Source organism: Mesoplodon bidens (genome assembly GCF_964165515.1).
Source record: "Mesoplodon bidens genome assembly, chromosome: 3".
Classification (NCBI taxonomy): Eukaryota; Metazoa; Chordata; class Mammalia; order Artiodactyla; family Ziphiidae; genus Mesoplodon; species Mesoplodon bidens.
The window spans coordinates 176,823,731-176,843,576 of record NC_138178.1 but is presented as its reverse complement, the minus strand read 5'-3'; the positions used below and the strand labels follow the sequence as shown (position 1 = coordinate 176,843,576).

General features: G+C 61.8%; 1 protein-coding gene across 1 annotated transcript; it reads right to left on the bottom strand.

The window, feature by feature from the left end:
• Positions 1 to 4,580: 4,580 nt before the first annotated feature.
• Positions 4,581 to 18,007, bottom strand: TNFAIP2 (TNF alpha induced protein 2). The gene is given in 14 exon segments (XM_081229484.1): positions 4,581 to 6,202; positions 6,204 to 6,274; positions 6,277 to 6,413; positions 7,933 to 8,054; positions 8,243 to 8,398; positions 8,598 to 8,720; positions 9,608 to 9,731; positions 10,296 to 10,394; positions 11,015 to 11,115; positions 11,303 to 11,425; positions 11,574 to 11,688; positions 13,866 to 14,499; positions 14,783 to 15,149; positions 17,945 to 18,007. Coding segments are annotated over 13 exon segments (2,352 nt in total). The 5' UTR covers positions 15,135 to 15,149; positions 17,945 to 18,007; the 3' UTR covers positions 4,581 to 6,007.
• Positions 18,008 to 19,846: the final 1,839 nt, after the last annotated feature.

Here is a 19,846-nt window from a genome sequence, read left to right as displayed (position 1 = left end):
CCACACATTATTTTTTTTTAATTAATTAATTTATTTTTGGCTACGTTGGGTCTTCGTTGCTTTACGCGGGCTTTCTCTAGTTGAGGCGAGCAGGGGCTACTCTTCGTTGCGGTGCGCGGGCTTCTCATTGCGGTGGCTTCTCTTGTTGCAGAGCACGGGCTCTAGGCACGCGGACTTCAGTAGTTGTGGATCATGGGCTCTAGAGCTCAGGCTCAGTAGTTGTGGCGCATGGGCTTAGTGTCTCCGCGGCACGTAGGATCTTCCCGGACCACGGGCTCGAACCTGTGTGCCCTGAACTGGCAGGCGGACTCTTAACCACTGTGCTACCAGGGAAGTCCGGCACAACATTATAAATCAACTATATTTCAATTTTAAAAATAGTAATAGGGCTTCCCTGGTGGCACAGTGGTTGAGAGTCCGCCTGCCGATGCAGGGGACACGGGTTTGTGCCCCGGTCCAGGAGGATCCCACGTGCCACGGAGCGGCTGGGCCCGTGAGCCATGGCCGCTGAGCCTGCACGTCCGGAGCCTGTGCTCCGCAACAGGAGAGGCCACAACAGTGACAGGCCTGCGTACTACAAAAAAAAAAAAAAAAAAAGAGGAAGTGCTTGTGCACCAGGCTGCCCTCTATTGCTGCAGGAGCCTTCTCACCATTGTGTGGACAAGCTCAGGCCAGCCTCATGGGAGATGAGAGACCCCAGCCGTCCCAGCCATCCTCCTCAACCCAGAAACTTCGACAGTTCAGGGCCCAGGGCCATCCGGACAAGAGAGGCTGTGGGTCCAGCCTCAGGGTCAGCCCTAAACCATCGGACCATCCCCCCATCCACCAGAAGCAGAGTCACAGTAGTGGAGATCTTAGCTGACTATCCCTGCATCCTCCTGACCCCACCCTGTCCCAGGCCCTCAGGGTGTCTCTGCAGGGAAATAACTGTCCGTACAGGAGCACAGTCCACCTGATTCACCGCAGTCCTTACTGCAGGTTCAGCATCTGCGGCAGCCACCTGGAAGGCTCAGAGAATTGCACGGCTCCCTCCTTCCTGGGGTCACCCCCATGCAGCCCTCCCAGGTGAGGCTCCAGCACGAGCCTGATCCATCCACTAAACCCAAGGACTGTTCACCGCCCTGCAGTGACGGGCAGAAGCCAGGGGCTGAGGCTGGTCCGTGCCCACTTACGCCGCAGGCAAGCCGTCTCCACTTCCCTCCATGTTGCTGTGGTCTGCTCACCTCTGGGTCTCTCCCAGGGATTCTCAGGGAACGTCAGCCCCTGCCCGCTGCCCCCTCCACCACGTGGTCAGCATCCACATCTGCCTCCCGGTTCCCGGAGCCCTCGGCTCCCCACAACGTCAGCCACGCTATCTCAGAGCCTCACCCCCGCTGTGTCTTCGCTGGTAACTGCAGCAGTAATACTACCTCAACTGTCCTCCTATCCCCACACCCACCCACTCACCCCTGCAACAGCACCCCAGCCCCCTGGGGCCCCATCTTCTGACCCAGCACCATTTCACAGCCCCTCCCCATCTCACACGCCCACCAGCCTCCTGCCAGCTGAGACCCCAGGTCCAGGGCTCTAACCTCTCCTGGGGGAACCCCTCACACCTCAGCTCTGCTCACCCCCTGGTGTGATCGCCCAACCCAAACCATGTTCTCAGTTAAACCCAACTCTGTGACTCCAGGCTGGCACCTGAGCACTGAACTTGGCTGGAGAAAACCTCAGGCTGCTGATGAACCCGCTTCAAGGACACTCGTCTTCGCTGGACGATCCCACACCAGAGAATCCCACGTCTCCTCTGTGCTGGAACCTCCAGCATCTCAACGAAATGTGAGATTATAACATGTATGACACGTTCATGTGGCTCAGTAATGAAAAAATTAAAACAGGACACACAGTGAAATATCTCCTCCCCAACTTCTGTCTCCCTCCCCTTCCCCTCCCCCCCTCCCCCACCAGCCCTGCACACGCACTTGTGCGCACGCACTCACCAACAACCATTCTTAGTTCCTGGTGTGTTCTTCCAGGCTGCCTTAATGCACACAGGCAGACACGAATGTCTATCTTTTCCTACTTTTGTTTTTTTCGATGGCAGAACACCACCAGCTGTTCTGCACTGTGCTTTTTTTCCTCAACATTATATGTTGGAACAATTTTCAAATCAGAACCAAGAGAACTTCCTCATTTTCTTTTCTGGCCGAATGGTACTCCATTGTCTGGGCACACTGCAAATATTTCCCCGGTGTCTATTGATGGACATGCAGGGAGTTTCCAATATTTTCCTGCTACAATGCAAGCGACTGTCCTGATCCCTGTGTCGTTTTGCTTGGATGTTGGAGTGTTGATAAGATTCATTTCTACAAGTGGAGCGGCTGGTTCACAGGAATATCTGTGGGCTTCACTGATCTTGCTGAAAGGCCCTCCACAGGGGCTGTGAAATCACACCCCCAGAGCAGTGAGGAGAACGCCTGGTGGCCGTCAGCCTCCCCAGATGCTGTCGTCCCCCATACGCTTGAGGTTTGGACAGTCTAATGAGCCACCCTCGCTTTCTGCACATCTTTCAAACTTAACTCCCCAGATTTCTCCCCCAGGGATCTCCTGTCTCCTCCCAGGCCTCCCCTGGCTGCGAAGAGGCCCCCAGGTCCCCAGCTGGGATGGGGATGGCTCTTCGCCCTCATCCTGCCCCTAGCCAGGCTCATCTCCCTCCAATCGCAGCGCTCACAGACCAAGCTGTCTCTCTCCAGGCACCCCAGCACCGCTTAAGGGCTCTCCTGGCCTCCCCCCTGCCCCCCACTCTCCCTGCAGCAGCCAGCAAGGCCTTTCCAAGTCACACATCACAGCAAATTGCTTCTTCCAAGCCCTCTGGTGCTTTCCCTTTACAGCTGGAGTGAACCCCAACCCCCAGCCCCAGTGAAGGCCCCCGGATCCCCGCCTGCTTCTCTGGGGGTGTCTCGCTCCACTGCCCATTCTCGGCCACCCCAGCCCTTCAGCTCTTTCTTTCCCTAAAACCTGAGCCCCTCCCAGTTCCCACCTCCTGGCGTGGCCAGGCTGTCCCCGTCCCGCCCCTTTCCCGTCTGTGCAAATGGGTCACCACGCATGGTCCCCTCCTCAGTGAGCACTCCCCATGGCCACAGCGAGAGCTGGCCCTCCGCCCATACCTGCGGCATCACCCCCTCCCCGTCTCCCCCTGCACTGGGGCCTGGACTGTTTACGTACTTGCTCCCTGTTCCTCCGGGGCCTCCCAGGAATGTGAGCCCTTCAGGGAGGGCCCGGGCCAGCTCTCCCCCCGCCCCCAGCAGGGATGGGGCGAGGGCTGGAGGGTCCCACCTGTGCTTGTCCCACCATCGACCCCGGCCTCCCTTCCAGTTCACAGGAGGCTGGATGGGGAGCCGGGTCTTGGGGCCCCCGCCCCAAGTCACTCACTCCCCAACTCTGGGGCAAATCCTTCCCTGAAAGGAATTTTCCTGCGGCAACCGGGAAGTTACTGAAGTAGGCGGCCCGAGCTGGTGACCCTGATGGGACCTCGTACATCTCTACCCCTCCTACAGGAACAGCAAGGTGTCCCTAACTGCCTGCCCCGCCTGGAGTGGCCCTTCTTCCTGCGCTGGGTTCAGCAGGGAGTTGACCTGACCCTGCCCCCCCACCCCAGGGTGCCTGCCTCCGGCTGCCTCTATTCTCGGACCCTGGCCCACCCTGCTGCTGCGAGACTGGGGGTCTCAGCACTCCGGCACTTTTGAGCCCAAATCCATCCTCTTTGGTCCATTAACGTCTGCCCGGATTGATCTAAAACTTGCCATCTGGTCCTCAGCTCCTTTCACGTCTCGCCGTGCACCCCCTTCCCTCTTATCCCTCACCCCGGAGGAGCCAGGGGAAAGCCGCGTCCACTCCCACCCCGCACTGCAGGCTCGGCGCCCCAGGACCCCGCACTCGGAGCCCAAACACAGGGCGTCCCCAGTCACCACTGTCCCCTCCCCTCCCCTCCTTGCTCAACACTGCTTGGTGGGTCCATCCCACCCCCATCTCATCTGAAAGGACCCTCCCTCCCCATCCAGGCCTTTCCTGCCAGACTCCAGACTCCACCCACCCTTGGCTCCCTTGCCCCCCCCTCGGCTCTGTGGAATGTGTTCACCCAGGTTCCCCTTTCCCTCCCAGGGACTCTGCCCTTCCCCCAGTCCTGGGCCAGGATGGGGATGTAGAAGGCAGCTGGGGTCAGCTCTGTTCACAGCTGTAGCCTTCAAGGTCAATTCCAGAAATATGAGAGTCAGTTCCCACTGGGCCCTATGCGTGGAGCTGAAACGATTGTCTGGAGGCCCCGCCTCCCCCTCCTCAGTAAAGGTCAGTGGGGGGGCTGGACAGGGTCATGACCACCCTTTACAAGTGAAGAAACTGAAGGGTGAAGTGACGGGCCTTGCCCCACCGCAGACCCTCCCAAAACTCACGCTCACAGGTAAGAAGGGGGCAGGAGGCGCTGGGGGGCCGGACTCACTGGGGATTTGACACAGAAACTGGGGGCACAGGGTCTGCCAGACCCCAAGAGGCTGAGAAAGCCACTGACGGCCCGTCCTTGCTCCCAAAATAAATCACTCCACAGCCACTTTTGAAATCAGCTTTATATCAAGCTATAAAAACTAAGATCATGTTATAAAAAAACACATACAAAAGCAGTACTGTCAAAAATAATAACATCAAACATGCTAACTCCTACAAATGTACAAAGGCCTTTGTGCACCATTCACACGGGCCAGTTTCTGGCCACAGTACCTGGAAAGAGGGAGCACAAACCCAAGAGAGCTGGCTGCAAGCCCCGTCACAGCGTGCCCAGCGGTGCAGGCAAGGTGGAGTCGTGCCTAAGTCTGACTGCCAAGAGCCTCTGGGGTGAGCAGAGGCCGAGGAGGGTAACTGAACCCATGTTTTCCTGGGACAGGACAAGGCACCCCACAGGGCAGGGGATGGGTGGAGGATGTGGTGGGCAAAATAATACCCCCCTCCAAAGATGCCCACATCCTCATCCCTGGACCTGTGACTACGTCAGGTTCCAAGGCAAAGAGGAGTTAAGGGGTCAGGTGGAATTAAGGTTGCTAATCAGCTGAACTTAACATCAGAAGAGGATCCTGGATTGTCTGGGTAGGTCAAAGGTCATTGGGTGGGTCAAAGGTCATCACTGGGGTCCTTAAGGAAGGAAGATGGAGGCAGGAGAGGGGTGCTGAGATGTGATAAAGAGATCGACCGGCCGTTGCTGGCTTTGGAGATGGAAGGGGGCCACTAGCCAAGAAATAGGGGAGGCCAGCCTCTAAAAACTGGAAAAGGCAAGGAAATGCCCCGCCAGAGCATCCAGAAGGAACCAGCCTGGCTGACACCTTGGCTTTAGCCCACTAGACCCATGTCAGACTTCTGACGTCCACAACTGAAAGAGTTGTAAACTACTAAGCTTGTGGAAGTTTGTTGAAGTGGCAATAGGAAACGAATCCAGAGGCCAAGGAGTCAGAGGTCAAGCTTGCCCTGCCCAGACCTCAGCCTGACTTGCAGGGCAGGACCTGCGGAGGCACCCCTGGGCCTGTCTCCGTGTGGGGGAAGGCGGAGGCCGAGAAAACCCAGGAGGTCCTTGCCCCTCCTGGACCCATCCTCAGGGGAAGCCCGTGGGGAAGCAGAGAAGGGCCAGGGGCTGAGCTGCAGGGGCTCTGATGCCAGCTCTGCCCCCAGCTTGCCATGTGACCCCACAGGCCCCTTTCCAGGTCCCAGATGAGAGCTCATCTTTCCCTTTTTTCGCCTCCAGTTCTGCCTTCCATTCCACGCCCTGGCTGAGCCCAGCTCAACACAGCCCTGGACCAGAGGAGGCCGGAGCGGTGAGGCTCAGGCCCCCACCCAGGAGCTGGGGAGGCGCCGAGACCCAGGCTGAGGAGAGCAATTCGGAGGCAGCCTGTGGAAGGACCCCACAGACAGGCGGTGACCCCGGAGCTCTGTCCCCTGGCCACTTCCCCTCCCGGCCCCCTCCTTCAGAGCGTGCAAGATCCACTGTCATCTACAGGGAGCTTCTCAGGTGTGGCCTCCTTGGGTCCCCATAGCTCCCCCCGCCACGGGAGGGGTAAACAAGCCAGGGCCTGTCCAGTTCCGCGGCCCAGGGACCTGCGCCGAGGCCAGGGCCGGTCAGAAGCAGCAGCAGAAGGCAGGACGCCTGTGAGGGGCCGCGTGGGGCTGTGAAGCTGGTGTTGGTCTGAACTGCCCCCGAATGGGGTGGCATCTGACGCTGGCCAGGAGCTCACAAGCAGGTCAGGCCGCAGAAGTGCTAACCAACCTTTATAAGTGAAAACAGGGACTTAGAGGGCTCACGCGCCCCCGTGTTGATGTCTAGGATGCTCCGGATGCTCCTGACTGCACTGTTGGACAGATTCCCCTTGATGGCCAGGATGGCACTCAGGTGGCCTTTGCTGACAAAGAGAGTATCCTGTCAGTCCTGCCCGCTCACCAACACCCCTGCTCACACCCCCTCCCAGCTCCCCAGACTCCGGGAGGAGCCACAGGGCACTGCAGCCAACCCCCTGTCCGTGAGCAGCATCCCCCACACACACGCTCCTTTGCCCACTGAGCTCCAGCGGCACTGGCCACCGTGCGTCTCCAGAGCACGCCAAGCTCCTGCCCACCTGGGGCCCTTGCACTGGCTGTCCCTCCTGGAAGGCTCTTCCCCATGCTTTTGAAATAACCAGTGTCTTCACACCCTCTAGCTCTCAGCTAAAATGTCACCTCCCCTGAGAGGCTTTCCCATCTCTAAAGTCAGCACCTCCTGTCATTCACAACCTTGGTTAAACAATCTTTAAAACTCGCAATTGTACTCCTTTGCCTGATTACCTCATCACTTCTAACCTTAAACAGACTGTAAGTTACATGAGGGAGAACGAAGACCTTGTCCGTCTTGTACTTCATTGCATCCTGGTGCCTAAAACAGGGCCCAGTACCTAGTAGGAGACCCCACTCAGTAACTGTGGGTGGATGGGTGGATGGAGAGATCAGTGGACGAATGGATAGGTGGATAGGTGGTTAGATGGATAGGTGGATGGGTGGAAGGGTGGATGAATAGGTGGGTGGATGCGTGGATGGGTCAATGGATGGACAGATGAGTCGATGGGCAGGTGATCAGATGAATGGATAGAAGATGGGGGAGCAGGTGGGTAACTAGGTGCTTGTATGAGTGGGGAGATGGATGGGTGAGTGTGTAAGTGAGGGGGTGGGTAGGTGAGTAGGTGGAGTGGATCAGCCAGTGGCTGGACGAGGCTCTGTGGGACAGTCCCACTCATATCTCATAACTGGAACAGTCTGAGAGTATCAGAGGACTCGGCCCATAGAATCAATTTCCCTGACTCACCAGATCCTCAGGCAGCCAGGGGCTAAGCCTCCACTCCGGAACAGGGGTACTAGGACCCAGGGCACAGGTCACGCCCCTGAGGGCCCCTAGGCTGAGTGGTGGACCCCACCTTCACTACTGACTTGCCACGGCCTCCAGCAGGTCCCTGGTCTCTCTGACCTCCGTTTCCCCTCTGAGGGACAGTATCATAAAGGCTAAGAATGTGGGCTGTGGAGCCAGACCCCCTGGCTTTGTGGACTTAGCTCTACCACTGACTAGCTGTGTTACCCTGGACGCATTCCTTAAGCTCCCCAGGTCTCATCTGTAAATGGGGAGGAAGAGCATCAGCCTCATAGGGCGACAGTAAGGACTGAGTGAACAGCCACTGTAAAGACCTGGGCGCGGCGGCCGGCACACAGCACTCGGCAAGGGGACTGCGTCACGGCGGCCGGCACACTGCACTCGGCAAGGGGACTGCGTCACGGTGGCCGGTACCTGAGCTCCACCCACCCTGGAGGGACTCATTCTGGCTCCACCAGGCCCTGACCACAGTTGGGTACATCAGCGCCATGCTACCTGCCCAGGTCCTCTGGTGCCCCTGTTCTCACCTGAAGTCAGGGTACCAGGTGGCATACGTGGCCACCTCGATCTTGATGGCACTGGGGTCTTGCAGGCGAATAATCTCTGCGAGCGTGGGGAGGGCACGATGCAGCCAGGTTGCCGGGGAGCCCTGCAGGCACAGGCCGGGTTGGAGGGAGGCTGTCCCTGCCCCGGGGGCCACCCAGGGGTCCAGAGAGGCTCAGGTCCGACCTGATGGGGTTTGGAGAGGCCCAGAGGGGCTGCCCTGGCCCATGAAGAGCTTGGAGCAGGAGGGCAGCCTATCGAAGTGGGAGTTGGGAGGGGCGGGTGGGGGCTTACGTTCTGAGCGCAGAAGCGCTGGATGAGTTCAGCGTTGGCCAGGATGTGCCCCGCCAGCTGCTGCTGCTGCTCTGCCGTCTTGAGGACCAGGCGCCGCTTGCTGAGGCGGATGATGTACTCCTTCACCAGGTGCAGGTGTACAACCTCCATGAGCTCCTGGGTGGGCGAGTGGGCAGGGTCATGTGAGCCAACAGACAGGGAACTCACCACCTCCCTCGAAGCTTCGAAGCCAAGGTCCAGGGAGGGGCGGATGCCAGAGCAAAGGAGAGCATCCGTGCATGCGCGCATGTGTGCATGCGTGTCCAGACCACCACCCCCACCCCCGGCTCCTGCCACCAGCTCAGCACCCCCTTACCTCCCGGAAACAGTCCTGCAGTTCAGAGAACTCGGGCAGCCTCTCGCCCACCGCGGAGATGATTTCCTCCAGGGTCTGCGCGGGGGCCGCCCAGCGGGTCTGTGTGAACCTCTTGAACAGCGGCTGCGAAAGGAGAGAAGCAGGATGTCTGGCCACGCCCTGCAGAGGAAGGGCCAGCCGCAGAAACACGCACACACAGACACACACAGACACACACGGACACACGGGGCCCAGGCCGGGGGCCGGGGACGTTAAGGGCTCCCGGGGAAGCCAGGGAGCGCTCGGGCCTGGCTCAGAGGCAAGGACTGGAGGCGTGGTCTGCGCAGCCTTCTCAGAGGCCGACCAGCTGCCATCTGCCTGCCCTGAGGCCTTTTCCACTGGCCGCCCTCCTTAAATAAATAAATTCCTGCATAAACAAAGCCTTGTGCTTGGCTGGGCCTGTGAGGACCCGGCCAAGTCATCCAGGGTCACCACCTGGCCACCCACAGCTGCTGGGCACCGAGGCCAGGGGGGGCTCCCATGGAGGGCAGGCGGGGAGTCCCTCCTCTTCCTTTCCTGGGACCCTTGCCTCATCCTCTGCTAAAGGCGCTAGAGGGTTTCTGTGGATTTCTTGGCCCACAGCAGACGTGGTGATGGCCGCCAAAGGCTCTGAGCATCACAGCTGGGAGTTAGGCACAGGGACAGGGCCTGGGCAGGAGGGTCTGGGGGAGTCGGAGGAAAAGTACGTGCAAACTTGAGGACTGGGATGCGTCTAAGCGGGGGACGGGCACTGAAGCTTCCTGTCTGCACCCAAGGGCCCTGGGCGGCCCTCTGAGGCCAAGCCCCGGGCTGAAGTGTTGGGAGTGAGGTCAAGGGCCCGCCATGGCCCCATCACCTGGCCTCACACCACGCCTTCCACATGCCAGCTCTTTGCTTCTGCCATCCTCCCTGCCCAGCCCCCTCCCAGGCCCGCCCCGCCCTCCCCCAGCACTAGACTCAGCATGTGACACACGGCAGGAGGCTCCAGCTACCTTCAGGACCCCGAACAGGTTCTGGAGCAGGGTATCAATGCCATGAGTCTTGAGCTCATTCAGGGGGCTCAGCAGGTGGCTAGGGAGGTCCTGTGGCATCTGCCACTTCTGGTCCACGAACATCCTGGAAGGACATGGGAGGCGGGGAGATCACACCAGTCCTGCCCAGAGAGCCACTTAGCCTGAGGCTAATCTTCCTAAACCATTACTCTAGAACCCTCACTGGCTCCCCATTCCCCGTGGGAGCAAGTCCAAGTCATCCCACCCATGCTGCCTAGGCAGGGCCCAGCCTTGCCACCCCCAGCACACACGTAACACCACATCCTCTTCTAAACGAGGGCCTCTGCACAGCTCACTTTGCTCATCTGTTTAATGGACGTTAACACTGTACCTACCTAATAGGGTTGTCATAAGGATAAAATACAATAAAGTAAATCAGTTGCGCGAGTGCTTGGCCCACCAGCACTAGATAATTGTTCACTGCTGCTGCTGCCGCTGCCCCCGCCACAGGCCCTGGCGTTTCCTTATGGACCTGCTCCTTTTAATTCAACATCTCTGCTGAAGCTGCTCCTCCCGCCCTCCCCCATCCCGGGCACCTCCCAGCCGCCTCCCAGTTACCCTCTCTCTCTCTCACAGGCAGGCAGCCCCAGTGATGCCGGCTCCCACAAAGCCCGCCCAGTGCCCTCACCGGAAGGAGAGGCAGTTGTTGATGTTGGCAATGACGTTGGCCCTGTAATTTCTCAGCTGTTTGCACCTCTCCAGAAATTCATCAAAGGCACGCTGGTAGCTGGTGAAACCCGAAAGGGAACATGCGGGACCAGCACAAACACGGACACAGGAGCAGCCTCCCTGGGTTTACCTATGGGCTCCCCGCAGCACAGGGAGGGGCCCCTACCCCCAAAGCATCCTGTAACTGGCTTCACGTGCTCAGGCCAGTGAGGCCAGGGCCCCTGCAGAGCTCCTGAAGAGGGGGTCCACCCGCTCCGCTGCCTCCCTCCTTCCCCCAGGCCCCCTCTAGAGCTGGAAGACTGGAGGCCGTGGGCCGTGCAGGAGTCCTCAGAGGAGGGGGAGGGACCTAGCCAAGAGAACCCTGAGGGTGCGGACTGGGGCATCCCCTGATGGGGAGGCCAGTGTCTCAGTCCTTCACGGGGCATCTTCTTTGCAGCTGGGGGCTGCTCTGTGGGGAGCTTTGCTGAGAGCAGGTGGTCAGATTCCCTGAGGCTCTCAGCACCCAGGTGGGTGGTATGGGGGATGAGGACTCCTGCTCATAAGGACAGACACCCGAGGGGCAGGGAGGGGGCACTGATCTAGCTTGGATCCCCACCTGGGGCACAAGGGAAGGGCATGGGGCGCTGACAGGGGTGGCCGCAGGGACCCCTTCCTGTGCGCGCACGGGCCATCACCCACCTCCTGAGGAACGCAGCCAGCTCCACCAACAGCATGTGCTTTATCTGCGTGCCCAGGTCAAGGGTGATGTTCTCGGCCTTGGCCTGGCCCTGGGAGATGATCTGCAGGGGTGAGGTGAACTGAGCAGGGGCCCACCTGGTCTAGGGCTGGGGCAGGGGTGGGTGTGGGGGTCGGTAAGACATGGAAAAGGGGGACTGTGCTCAGGGGCGAGCGTGTGTTTGCACGCAAGGATGTGGGCTCGGTACCCTGCACTAGCTGCACGAGTGCACGAGGGGTAGCCCGTGCTACCTGGATGACGTCAATGGCCAGCTCGCTGTGGCAGTGGCCGTCCAGCCTCTGGGGAGCCACATCCTGGGTCCAGCGCTGCGACTCCAGCTCCAGGGCACGGGCCATCAGCTCCTTCACGCTGGCCTTGGGGGAGGGGGGCTGGTCAGGGGAGCGCGAAGCCCACGTGGACGTGCCTGTCAGGCTCCCTGCCACGTCCTGTCTGCCCCGGCCCCCCCTCCGCTTCCTTCCCGCCCCTCCTTTGCCCCGGCCCTGGCGCTGGCGCTGGACTCACCACCTCATTGGAGAGGAACGTGGCCTCCAGCAGCCGGATCTGCTTGGAGGACAGGAGGCTCCCAAGCCTGACTCCTTGCAGCTCGCCTGCCAGCTTGGGGCTGTTGATGATGTCACTGTGGGCAGAGGGGGCTGGCATGAGGAAAACTCAGGCCACGCCTCCGGCAAGAGCCCTCCTCTTCAGCCTCGGCCTCTAGCGGGCCCAGAACTCAGCTGCCTTCCCTCCGCCGAATCCCATCCCTGCTTCCCCATCTCATGTGGTGGGTCCTCCATCTGCTCAGTTTGATCCAGGCCCCAAACCCTGGAATCATCGTGCCTGCTTTTACTCTCTCACCCCCATCTGCTTCTGCTCCAAAATACTGCCCCGAAACTGATGAGCCTCCAGCTGCCCCGCTAGTGGCACCCCACTGCCCAGCCGCCGCCCTCTCTCGCCTGGCTCCCTGCAGGACCCCCTCCCTGGGGCCCCGCTTCTGCCCTCCCCTCCAACACTCCCTCCTCCACCCGACAGGCAGCACCACCTCTCAGGTCTGATCTCCCGGCTCTAAGGGCTCCCCGCTCTCACACAGACAGGATGCAATTCCTTACCCTCTGCCTCCTTCTCACCCATGCCCTGCCACATCTCCAGCCCTGCTGGCCTTGGGCATCCACTAGCCCTGTGCCCTCTTCCCCCACAAGCCGGGTCTGCTGCCCCCAGAGGTGGGCCAATCCAAGCAGGAAGGGCTGTTCCCGCACCACCCTGAACTGCTCTGTGGAGAGGCAGATCCACCCATCCCTGTGGCACCTCTGTTGGGTCCCAGAGCCCCCTGGGGACTGCCCAGCCCTGGCACTTCCTCTGGGACCTTGGTCTGCCTGGGGGCTCAAGAATGGCCCTCTCTGCCCCTCCCCCAGCCTGGATGCGCTGTGTCCCTTTGCTCCCCGCACTTCTGGCCACACAGGCCTCCACGGAGCCACCCTGGACTCCCCGCCTTGGGGCTCCATGCCCGGCTGGCCTCAGTTTCCTGCTGCAGTGACCCCAGTGGGTCCCAGGCTAAAAGTCCCTGGGGTCACTGGGACAGAAAGGCTGAGGGTGAGAGGTGTGCGTGCCTGGCATTTCCTGGTGAGTCAGGACAAGCAAGAAGGAACAGGTTCAGAGCTGCCCTGACTCTCCTGCAGCCCCTGCCCTGTGCCAATTTCCCTATGCCCTGCCGACTCCTCACCCACCACCACCCCAAGCCCTTCCTCCGGCCCCCGCGGGAGGCTGACCCACCAGCACCAACCGAGACCACTGGCCACCCAGATGTGTCCCCGAGATGCTCGGACATCGTTCACACGGGCTACACCTCCAGGCTTCCTGTGGGCTTTACACTAGGTGCCGGGGCCAGTCCCTATAGGAACCCCTGGCCTCTCATGCCCTGGTCATTTCCACGCTGCAGTATAAGTCTCTCCCCACCCAGCTTGTGTGAACGACCAGCATGCCCAGAGATCCAGAGGTCTGGGGAAATGAGGGGATGCCTGAGGCGGTACCCAGCTGGTAACCAGGTATCTCCACTGGCAGAGCGAGCCTCCCAAACTGAGGCGCTCCAGGCCTCGGGGGCCAGAACCCAGCTCTGCGTGGCCTCACTGAATGACCCTGCACAATGGGGATCTTTCCAACAGGCCCAGCGGCCCCACCCTGCCCCTGCTCCGGGTGGGAGTGGGAGTGCCCCCAGGGGCCTGCTGGATAATCCAAACACTGACGAGCTCCACACGGCTCCCAGAATGCTTCACAGCTCAGCCTGAGGCCCTGGAAGATGACTCCCTTTGCCGGGAACACCACCCTCCCTCTGCCTTCTTACTGACCTGTCCTCCTCTTCCCTCCCCTGCCTGACTGCCTGACTTCTATTAGACTGTGAGCTGCCCCAGAGCAGCAAACTCCTGTGGCAGGCAGAAGTCTGCGCCGCCTCTTCTGAGCTGGCTTCCTGGGCTGACCCAGGCGAGGTCAGGGTCCCCTCCTGCGGGCTCCCACACCCCTTCCTGCTCTGGATGGGCGCTGCTTCATGCCCTCCCCAGATTGGGAACTCATGAATGAATGATGAAGTCCCTGCCATTCTCTGTGCCTCAGTTTCCCCAACTGTGGAATGGGGCCGAGGCCCAAGAGGCTAAGGACTCCAAGTGCAAAGCAGACCCAGCCCAGGCCCTGCCCCCTTGAGTCCAAGCCCACCTGTGCCGTTCTCCCACCTGGGACTCCCTGCACGCAGTGACAGCCCCTGCAGAGCGGCCTCCCTGCCCCTGGGGCCCCGCCCAGCCCCCGGCCCCCGGCCGCCCGGCCGCTCACTTGGGGTAGAGGTTCTGCACCCAGAGCAGCAGCACGTAGGTGTCGCGTTCGCTCAGCTCGAACTGCGCCAAGTCCGCCAGCTGCGCCGCGAAGTGCGCGTGGTAGCTCTGGGCGTAAGCCGCCACCACGGCGAACTCGGCGGGGAACAGCGGCTTCAGCCGCTCCACCACGGCCTCCAGGTCCTCCTTCATGGTGCGGCCCATGTGCAGGAAGGCGCGCTCGGCCTCCGTGCGGCCCTCGGCAGCCGCGGCCGGCCGCTGGCCCAGGCGCTCCTCGGCCACCTGCGCCACGCCGCGCCGCCACAGCTGCAGCCAGCGCCGGGGCCGTGTGGCCGCCAGCGCCGAGGGCCCGGGCCCAGCCGCCGCCGCCGCGCGGTCCTCGCGCTCCTGCTCGGCCAGCACGGCCAGCGCCTGGCGCAGCCGCTCCGGCGCCGCCTCCAGCGGCCGGCGCAGCAGGCCGAGCACCTGGTCGCGCAGCAGCACGTACAGCGCCTCCACCTTGCTCTGGCGCCGCAGCAGCTCCTCCTCGCTCACGCCGCCCGCCGCCACCGCTGCCTGCAGCTCCCGCTCCAGCGCCAGCAGCGGCCCCGCCGCCTCCAGCCGCCCGCGCTCCAGGTCGGCCTTGAGCTCCTCCACTGCGGCCAGGACCCGACGTTAGCGGCCCGCGGCCCCGAAACCCACCAGTCACCTCCCGTGGGCCGAGACCTCAAAAGGTGAGGTTGAGGCGCCCGAGGGGGCGAGTCGACGTCCCAGACAGGACAGAGGACCCCTCGGCCCACTCCCAGCCCCTGAGATCAGGGCGCGCAGGGGAAAGTCGGCAAGGGAGACACCTCCGCGGCCACCTTCCCTGCCCTCTCTGTCCTGGGTGAGTGGGGCATCCACTCCAGTGAGTCCCGATCCTGCCCAGACCCTGCCTACCTGTGGGCAGCCGGCCCGCCGGCCGGGACTGGGCCTCAGAGTCGCCCTCTGTCTCTGCTGAGCTGGGCTGACTCTTCTTCTTCCTCGCTTTGGTGAAGACGCTCAACATGTTGGCCAGGCCTTTCGACTTCTTCTTCTTCTTCTTCTTCTTCGCGGCCTCTTCTCCATCCCTATCTGGGGCTTCGTTGGCCTCCAGGGGTGGCACCAGGTCCTCGGAGGAGGCTTCCGACATGGAGGCTTCTGACTCTGCCTCCGAGGTGAAGGGCAACTTCTGGGGGCCTCCGGGGAAGTCAAGGGCCCCTGGCGCAGGCTGCTGGCCCGGAAAGCCTTGGAAGGTCATCGTCTTCAGCATCACGCCGGCTCAGGCCTGCGGGTTGGCAAGGCGAGGGAAAGAAAGGGTCAGCGGTCACCGGGAGATGGGCCTGGCTCCCGGCTCCCCGGCCCAGGTACACAGCCAGGTTGATATGTTTTCCCTGTATGACCACCAGGCTCTGGCCTTCTCCTGGCCCAGATGGGCACCAACAACTCACCTCTCTCCCTGGACACCAGTTCCTCAGGACCCACCGCCCCTCCGAGAACTGCCGAGGCAGGGAGGAAGCTGGGGTTGGGAGGCGTTCCAGACAGAAGGGGCCTTCACTTCATTTTGGCAAATCCTTCCTTGACAGCCCACCCTCTGGGCAGGGAGAAGGGACTGCAGCGCATGAGAACCACCCGGATCCCACGAGACCCCGGGGGAGCAGGCAGACCACGGGCCGCCGTCCCACGGCGCAGAGCGAGAACCGAGGTCCAGAAAAGTCACAGAGCACCAGAGGCTGGGCTGAGGCGGGAATCCAGCCCCAGCCCCGTTCTCCATTTTGTCTGTTCTTCTCTTGACTCGTGCAGCTTTGGGGTCACAGAGGAACGCTCTGAGCAGAAACACGGCTGCTCCGGCTGGGACCACAAGGTAGGCAGGGCCTGACCCCTATTATGACCTTGGGGCTCAAGTCTACAGAAACCATAGTGCCCCCTCAAACTTCAGGGTGTCTTTCCCATGTCAGTAGGGACGAGGGGCCCAATGAGGCACAGGGCTGTCTGAGGTCACATGGCAACTTGGACTGGAAACCCAAGCTTCCCGGCTCCACGAACCCTGCCTGCTCCCAAATGGGGTGACATCATCGTCACAAAAGCTTCCACTTTCTGGGCGCTTCCTGAGTGCCCATCCCATCACTTCCGCACTCCCTTCCAGGAGGCGTGTTATTTTCCTCATCTCACACAGCTAGCTCAGAGGGGCTTAAAATGCCCCAGTGGTCAACAGCCCGGGCTTGGAACTCAGATCACCTGGCTCCGGGCACCCCTGCCTCGTGGCCCCCAACACCCCACAAGCTGCATTCAGAGGGGCAGCACCCTCCCCAGCGCCTTGACCATTGTGGAAGCCAGGCCAGGACCGGTGGAGGGGAACGTGGCTGACCCCAAAGGAGGGAGCGGGGCAGGGCTGGGCCTCCCTGGTAACTGGGGTGATCCATAACCACAGTGCCTGCCCACCACCCGAGAGTAAACACACCAAGTCGTGACTCATGCAAAACAATGACTTCAGTTCGCCCCTGCAACGGCCCTGCAAGGCAGATGGGGTGATCCAATCATCCAGAGAGAGAAATTGACGCGGCAGGAGGCGGGGTGGGATTAGGCCTGTCAGACTTTCTACAACCCCCACTGCCTCCCCATCGGCCCAGCCTCCTCTCGCATCCGCCCGGGGACTCGTCCCAAGCCCCCGAGCTTGACCAGAGCCACTCAGTGGCCAGGAAGCCGGGCTTTCTCCCACTCCCACTGGTTTCAGCAGGTGCCTGGGCAGAGTCCTACCCTGCTGGATCTCCGTTGCGTCCCCTGTGCCATTTGGCCTGAGAGTTCCACTCCAGAACCAAGCAGGGGGTACTCTGGGGAGCCGCAGAGCCAGGGTCCCCAGGTACAAGGCCACTGGGCATTTCCGCCCTGCAGACCCCTTGCCCCAGCTTCCCTCCCAATCCGTCTCATTTTCATGCCAGGCACCCACAGGAGCTGGTCTGGCCAGCTGGCTGGGGCTGCTCAGCGCCACCCTGGGCCCCCAGGCCCCACCCCTGCCCCCCGCTGGCATGAGGGTGAGGGCCATCTGACCCGCTGTGCTCCCGCCGGCCTCACCTCTGCCCTCACTGCCCCCCACCTCCTCCGTCCCCACACGTGCTAGGCTCTACAGAGCCTCCAGACCTGGCTCGTGCAGGTCCCCGCATGGGATCGCTGCCTCCTTGCCTCTGTGGCACAAACTCTCCTCACCCTTCAGGGTCCTGCAGCAGCCCCCTTGGCCCACGTCCCAGGCCTTGACTCTGAGGCAGCTGGTGCAGTAGAAAGAGAACAACTGTGGGCTTAGCTGTACCACCCACTAGGGTGTGGACCAGACTTCATCCTTCCTTCATAGGCCTTAGTCTCCCCATCTGGGAAATGGGGATGGGGACTCCACCTCACAGTGCTGCTAAAAGGATGTGAGGAAACCACTCAGAAACATGCTGGCACCTAGCCAGGCCTCAGTAAGGGTCTGCGTCATGTGTCCCAGTATCTGTCAGGCTAACCCTGGCGCCCGGATACAGCAGAAGAGGGCAGGAGAGGGATCCTTTAAGGCCAGGCTCGCAGCTGGGCACACTGAGACAGGAAGGGGAGTGCTCTGAGTCATACCCTGTGGCCACAGCCTGTGGCCCAACAGTGGCACCCCTCAGGTCCTCCCAGCACCCCCCCAGCTTCTCCTCAGGCACACACACCCTCACTCTCCTTACCGAGTCAGAGCTGAAGTCCACCCAAGCCTCCCTGGCCCTGTGCCTAGCTGCTCCGTGCCTATAGGTCCCGCTTCCTACGGCAAAAGGAAGGGACACCCGGCGCCTTTCCCCACAGCCCCTCCCTGATGCTTTTTGCAGGACGCAGTCCTCCGCTGGGAGCATCTAACCCGGACCCTCTGCACCCTGACGCAGCAGCTCAGCCCGGGGGCCTCAGTTTCCCTAGAAGAGGGGCTGCCAGAGACCTGGGCTCCGTCCCGCCCCCTTGGTCCCCTCCGTCGCACCGGCCGCTCCCTCGTGGGATCGGACCGGAGACTCGGGGTCGGGGCGGCCGGGCAGCCGCGCGAAGAGGTTGGGGACGGACGCACCGCGGGCGGAGGTCACTTACTGTGTCCGGGCCGGGCCGCTGCTGTCTGGGCTGAGCGGGCGCCGCCTGAAATAGACGCAGACTCCGCCCCCGCTGGGCCCACTCGCCCCGCCCGCCGCCTCCGCGGAAAACCCGCGGGCGAAGGCCAAAGCAGAGCGTGGCGGGGGCTGCCTGTGTCCCCGTGTCCGGTGTCGCGCGCCCCCCCGCCAGGTGGTGCGGGGCCTGCTTAGCAGGGGAGCGGGGGAAGGGGTCACGACCTCCCACCAGCCTGGCGGGATGACTGGGCTGGCCAAGCGTCGCCAGGCTGTGTCGGGCGCAGGACCGGCACCCAGGGCGGACGGAGTGGGTCTGGCGCTGACCGGTTGTCCGACGACGGCTTCCGATCGGCTGGCTGGGAGGGGCCCCCGCGCTCAGGACCACTTTCGCGCATCACAGAGCCATCACCCACCCCAGCTCAGCCCAACTGTGGGGAGTCCCCTTCCCCCCGCGGGGTGCTGGGGACCGTCCCACCTGACTCCCTCGGAGGTTGGCCGCGCGGAGAATCACCCCCTCTGGAGAGAGTGTTCCCACTCTGGGTATCACTGTGGCCGCAGAGAGCCATGGGAGGGGGCCTTCATGGAGGAGCCTCCCTAAGGGATCGGGGGTTGGTCAGCCATGCACAAAGCACCTGTGCTGGTGCCTTGCCTACGCTGTCACCAACGAGTCTTGCTTAAAACGGAGAAATGGCTCACAAAAGTGAGTGACTTGGCTTCCCTGGTGGCGCAGTGGTTGAGAGTCCGCCTGCCGATGCAGGGGAAACGGGTTCGTGCCCCAGTCCGGGAAGATCCCACGTGCCGCGAAGCGGCTGGGCCCGTGAGCCATGGCTGCTGAGCCTGCGCGTCCAGAGCCGTGCCGGGGGGTGGGAGGGGGGGGAAGTGAGTGACTTGCCCGAGGGCACACAGGCAGTAAAACGGTGGTCGGTGGTCGGAACCCACACGCAGGCCTGTAGGACTCCCACTGAAGCACTTTCCCTTCCTGGGACCGGCGCTGGGCCACGACTGGCTCCTAAAGGCACCAGATGGGGACCCCGACAGCTCAGGCTTGAGTCTCACTCAGCCCAGCTTTGTCCGCACTCAGCGTGGCCTTGAGCAGGTCACATCCCTTTCTGGGCCTCCGTTTCCCTATCTAAGCCCTGTTTTTCTGTCAAAGGGCCGGAGGGGTGCTGGTGAAGAGTACCCCTTCCCTGTTTCACATCTTAGGAATTCCTGCCCTCTGGAAAGGACCCTGTGGCTCAGGAATTTCCCGCCTGGGCACCAGCTTCCTTTTCGCTTCTTAATAGAGCCTCCGCTCCTCCCTCCCTTTTGTTTGCCACCCCTCCCCCTCCCCACTGGTTCCCTGCTCCCCCTAGGAGCTGGGCACAGATCTCTGCAGCCTGGGAGGCATGGCCAAGTGGGCAAGGCAGCGGGGAGATGGGGGTGCCCCTTGGAACTGAGAACTTCCTCTTCCTCCTTAGGAATGGTGGCCAAGGGCCAGTTTTGGGCTTGGACATCGATCCTGTCCCTGGGGGGGTGGGGGGAGGGGCGGCTGCAGTAAGAAGGGCTCCACCCTTTCTCTCCGGGTAGCCTCAGGGGTGACACTTTTCAGATCTGAACCAACTGGTCACAGTGCCCCTTGACAGGGAGGGTCATTCCAGCTGCTCCCAGTGCATAGATGGGGAGACTAAAGGCCAGAACCCCCCTCCCCCCAAGTTCATCCAGCCACACAGGGTGACAAGGACAAGAACCAAGGGGTCCTGGCCCAGTGCCTCCGTGGCTGCCTGCTGTGGCCTCATTGCACAATCCCCACGCCTTCCCACCAGGCTTCTTCTAACCCCAAACAGATTGGGAAATCGCTGGAGAATCCAAAGTGCTCTGGGTAATGGGGGGAGGGGACAGTGTCAGGCTC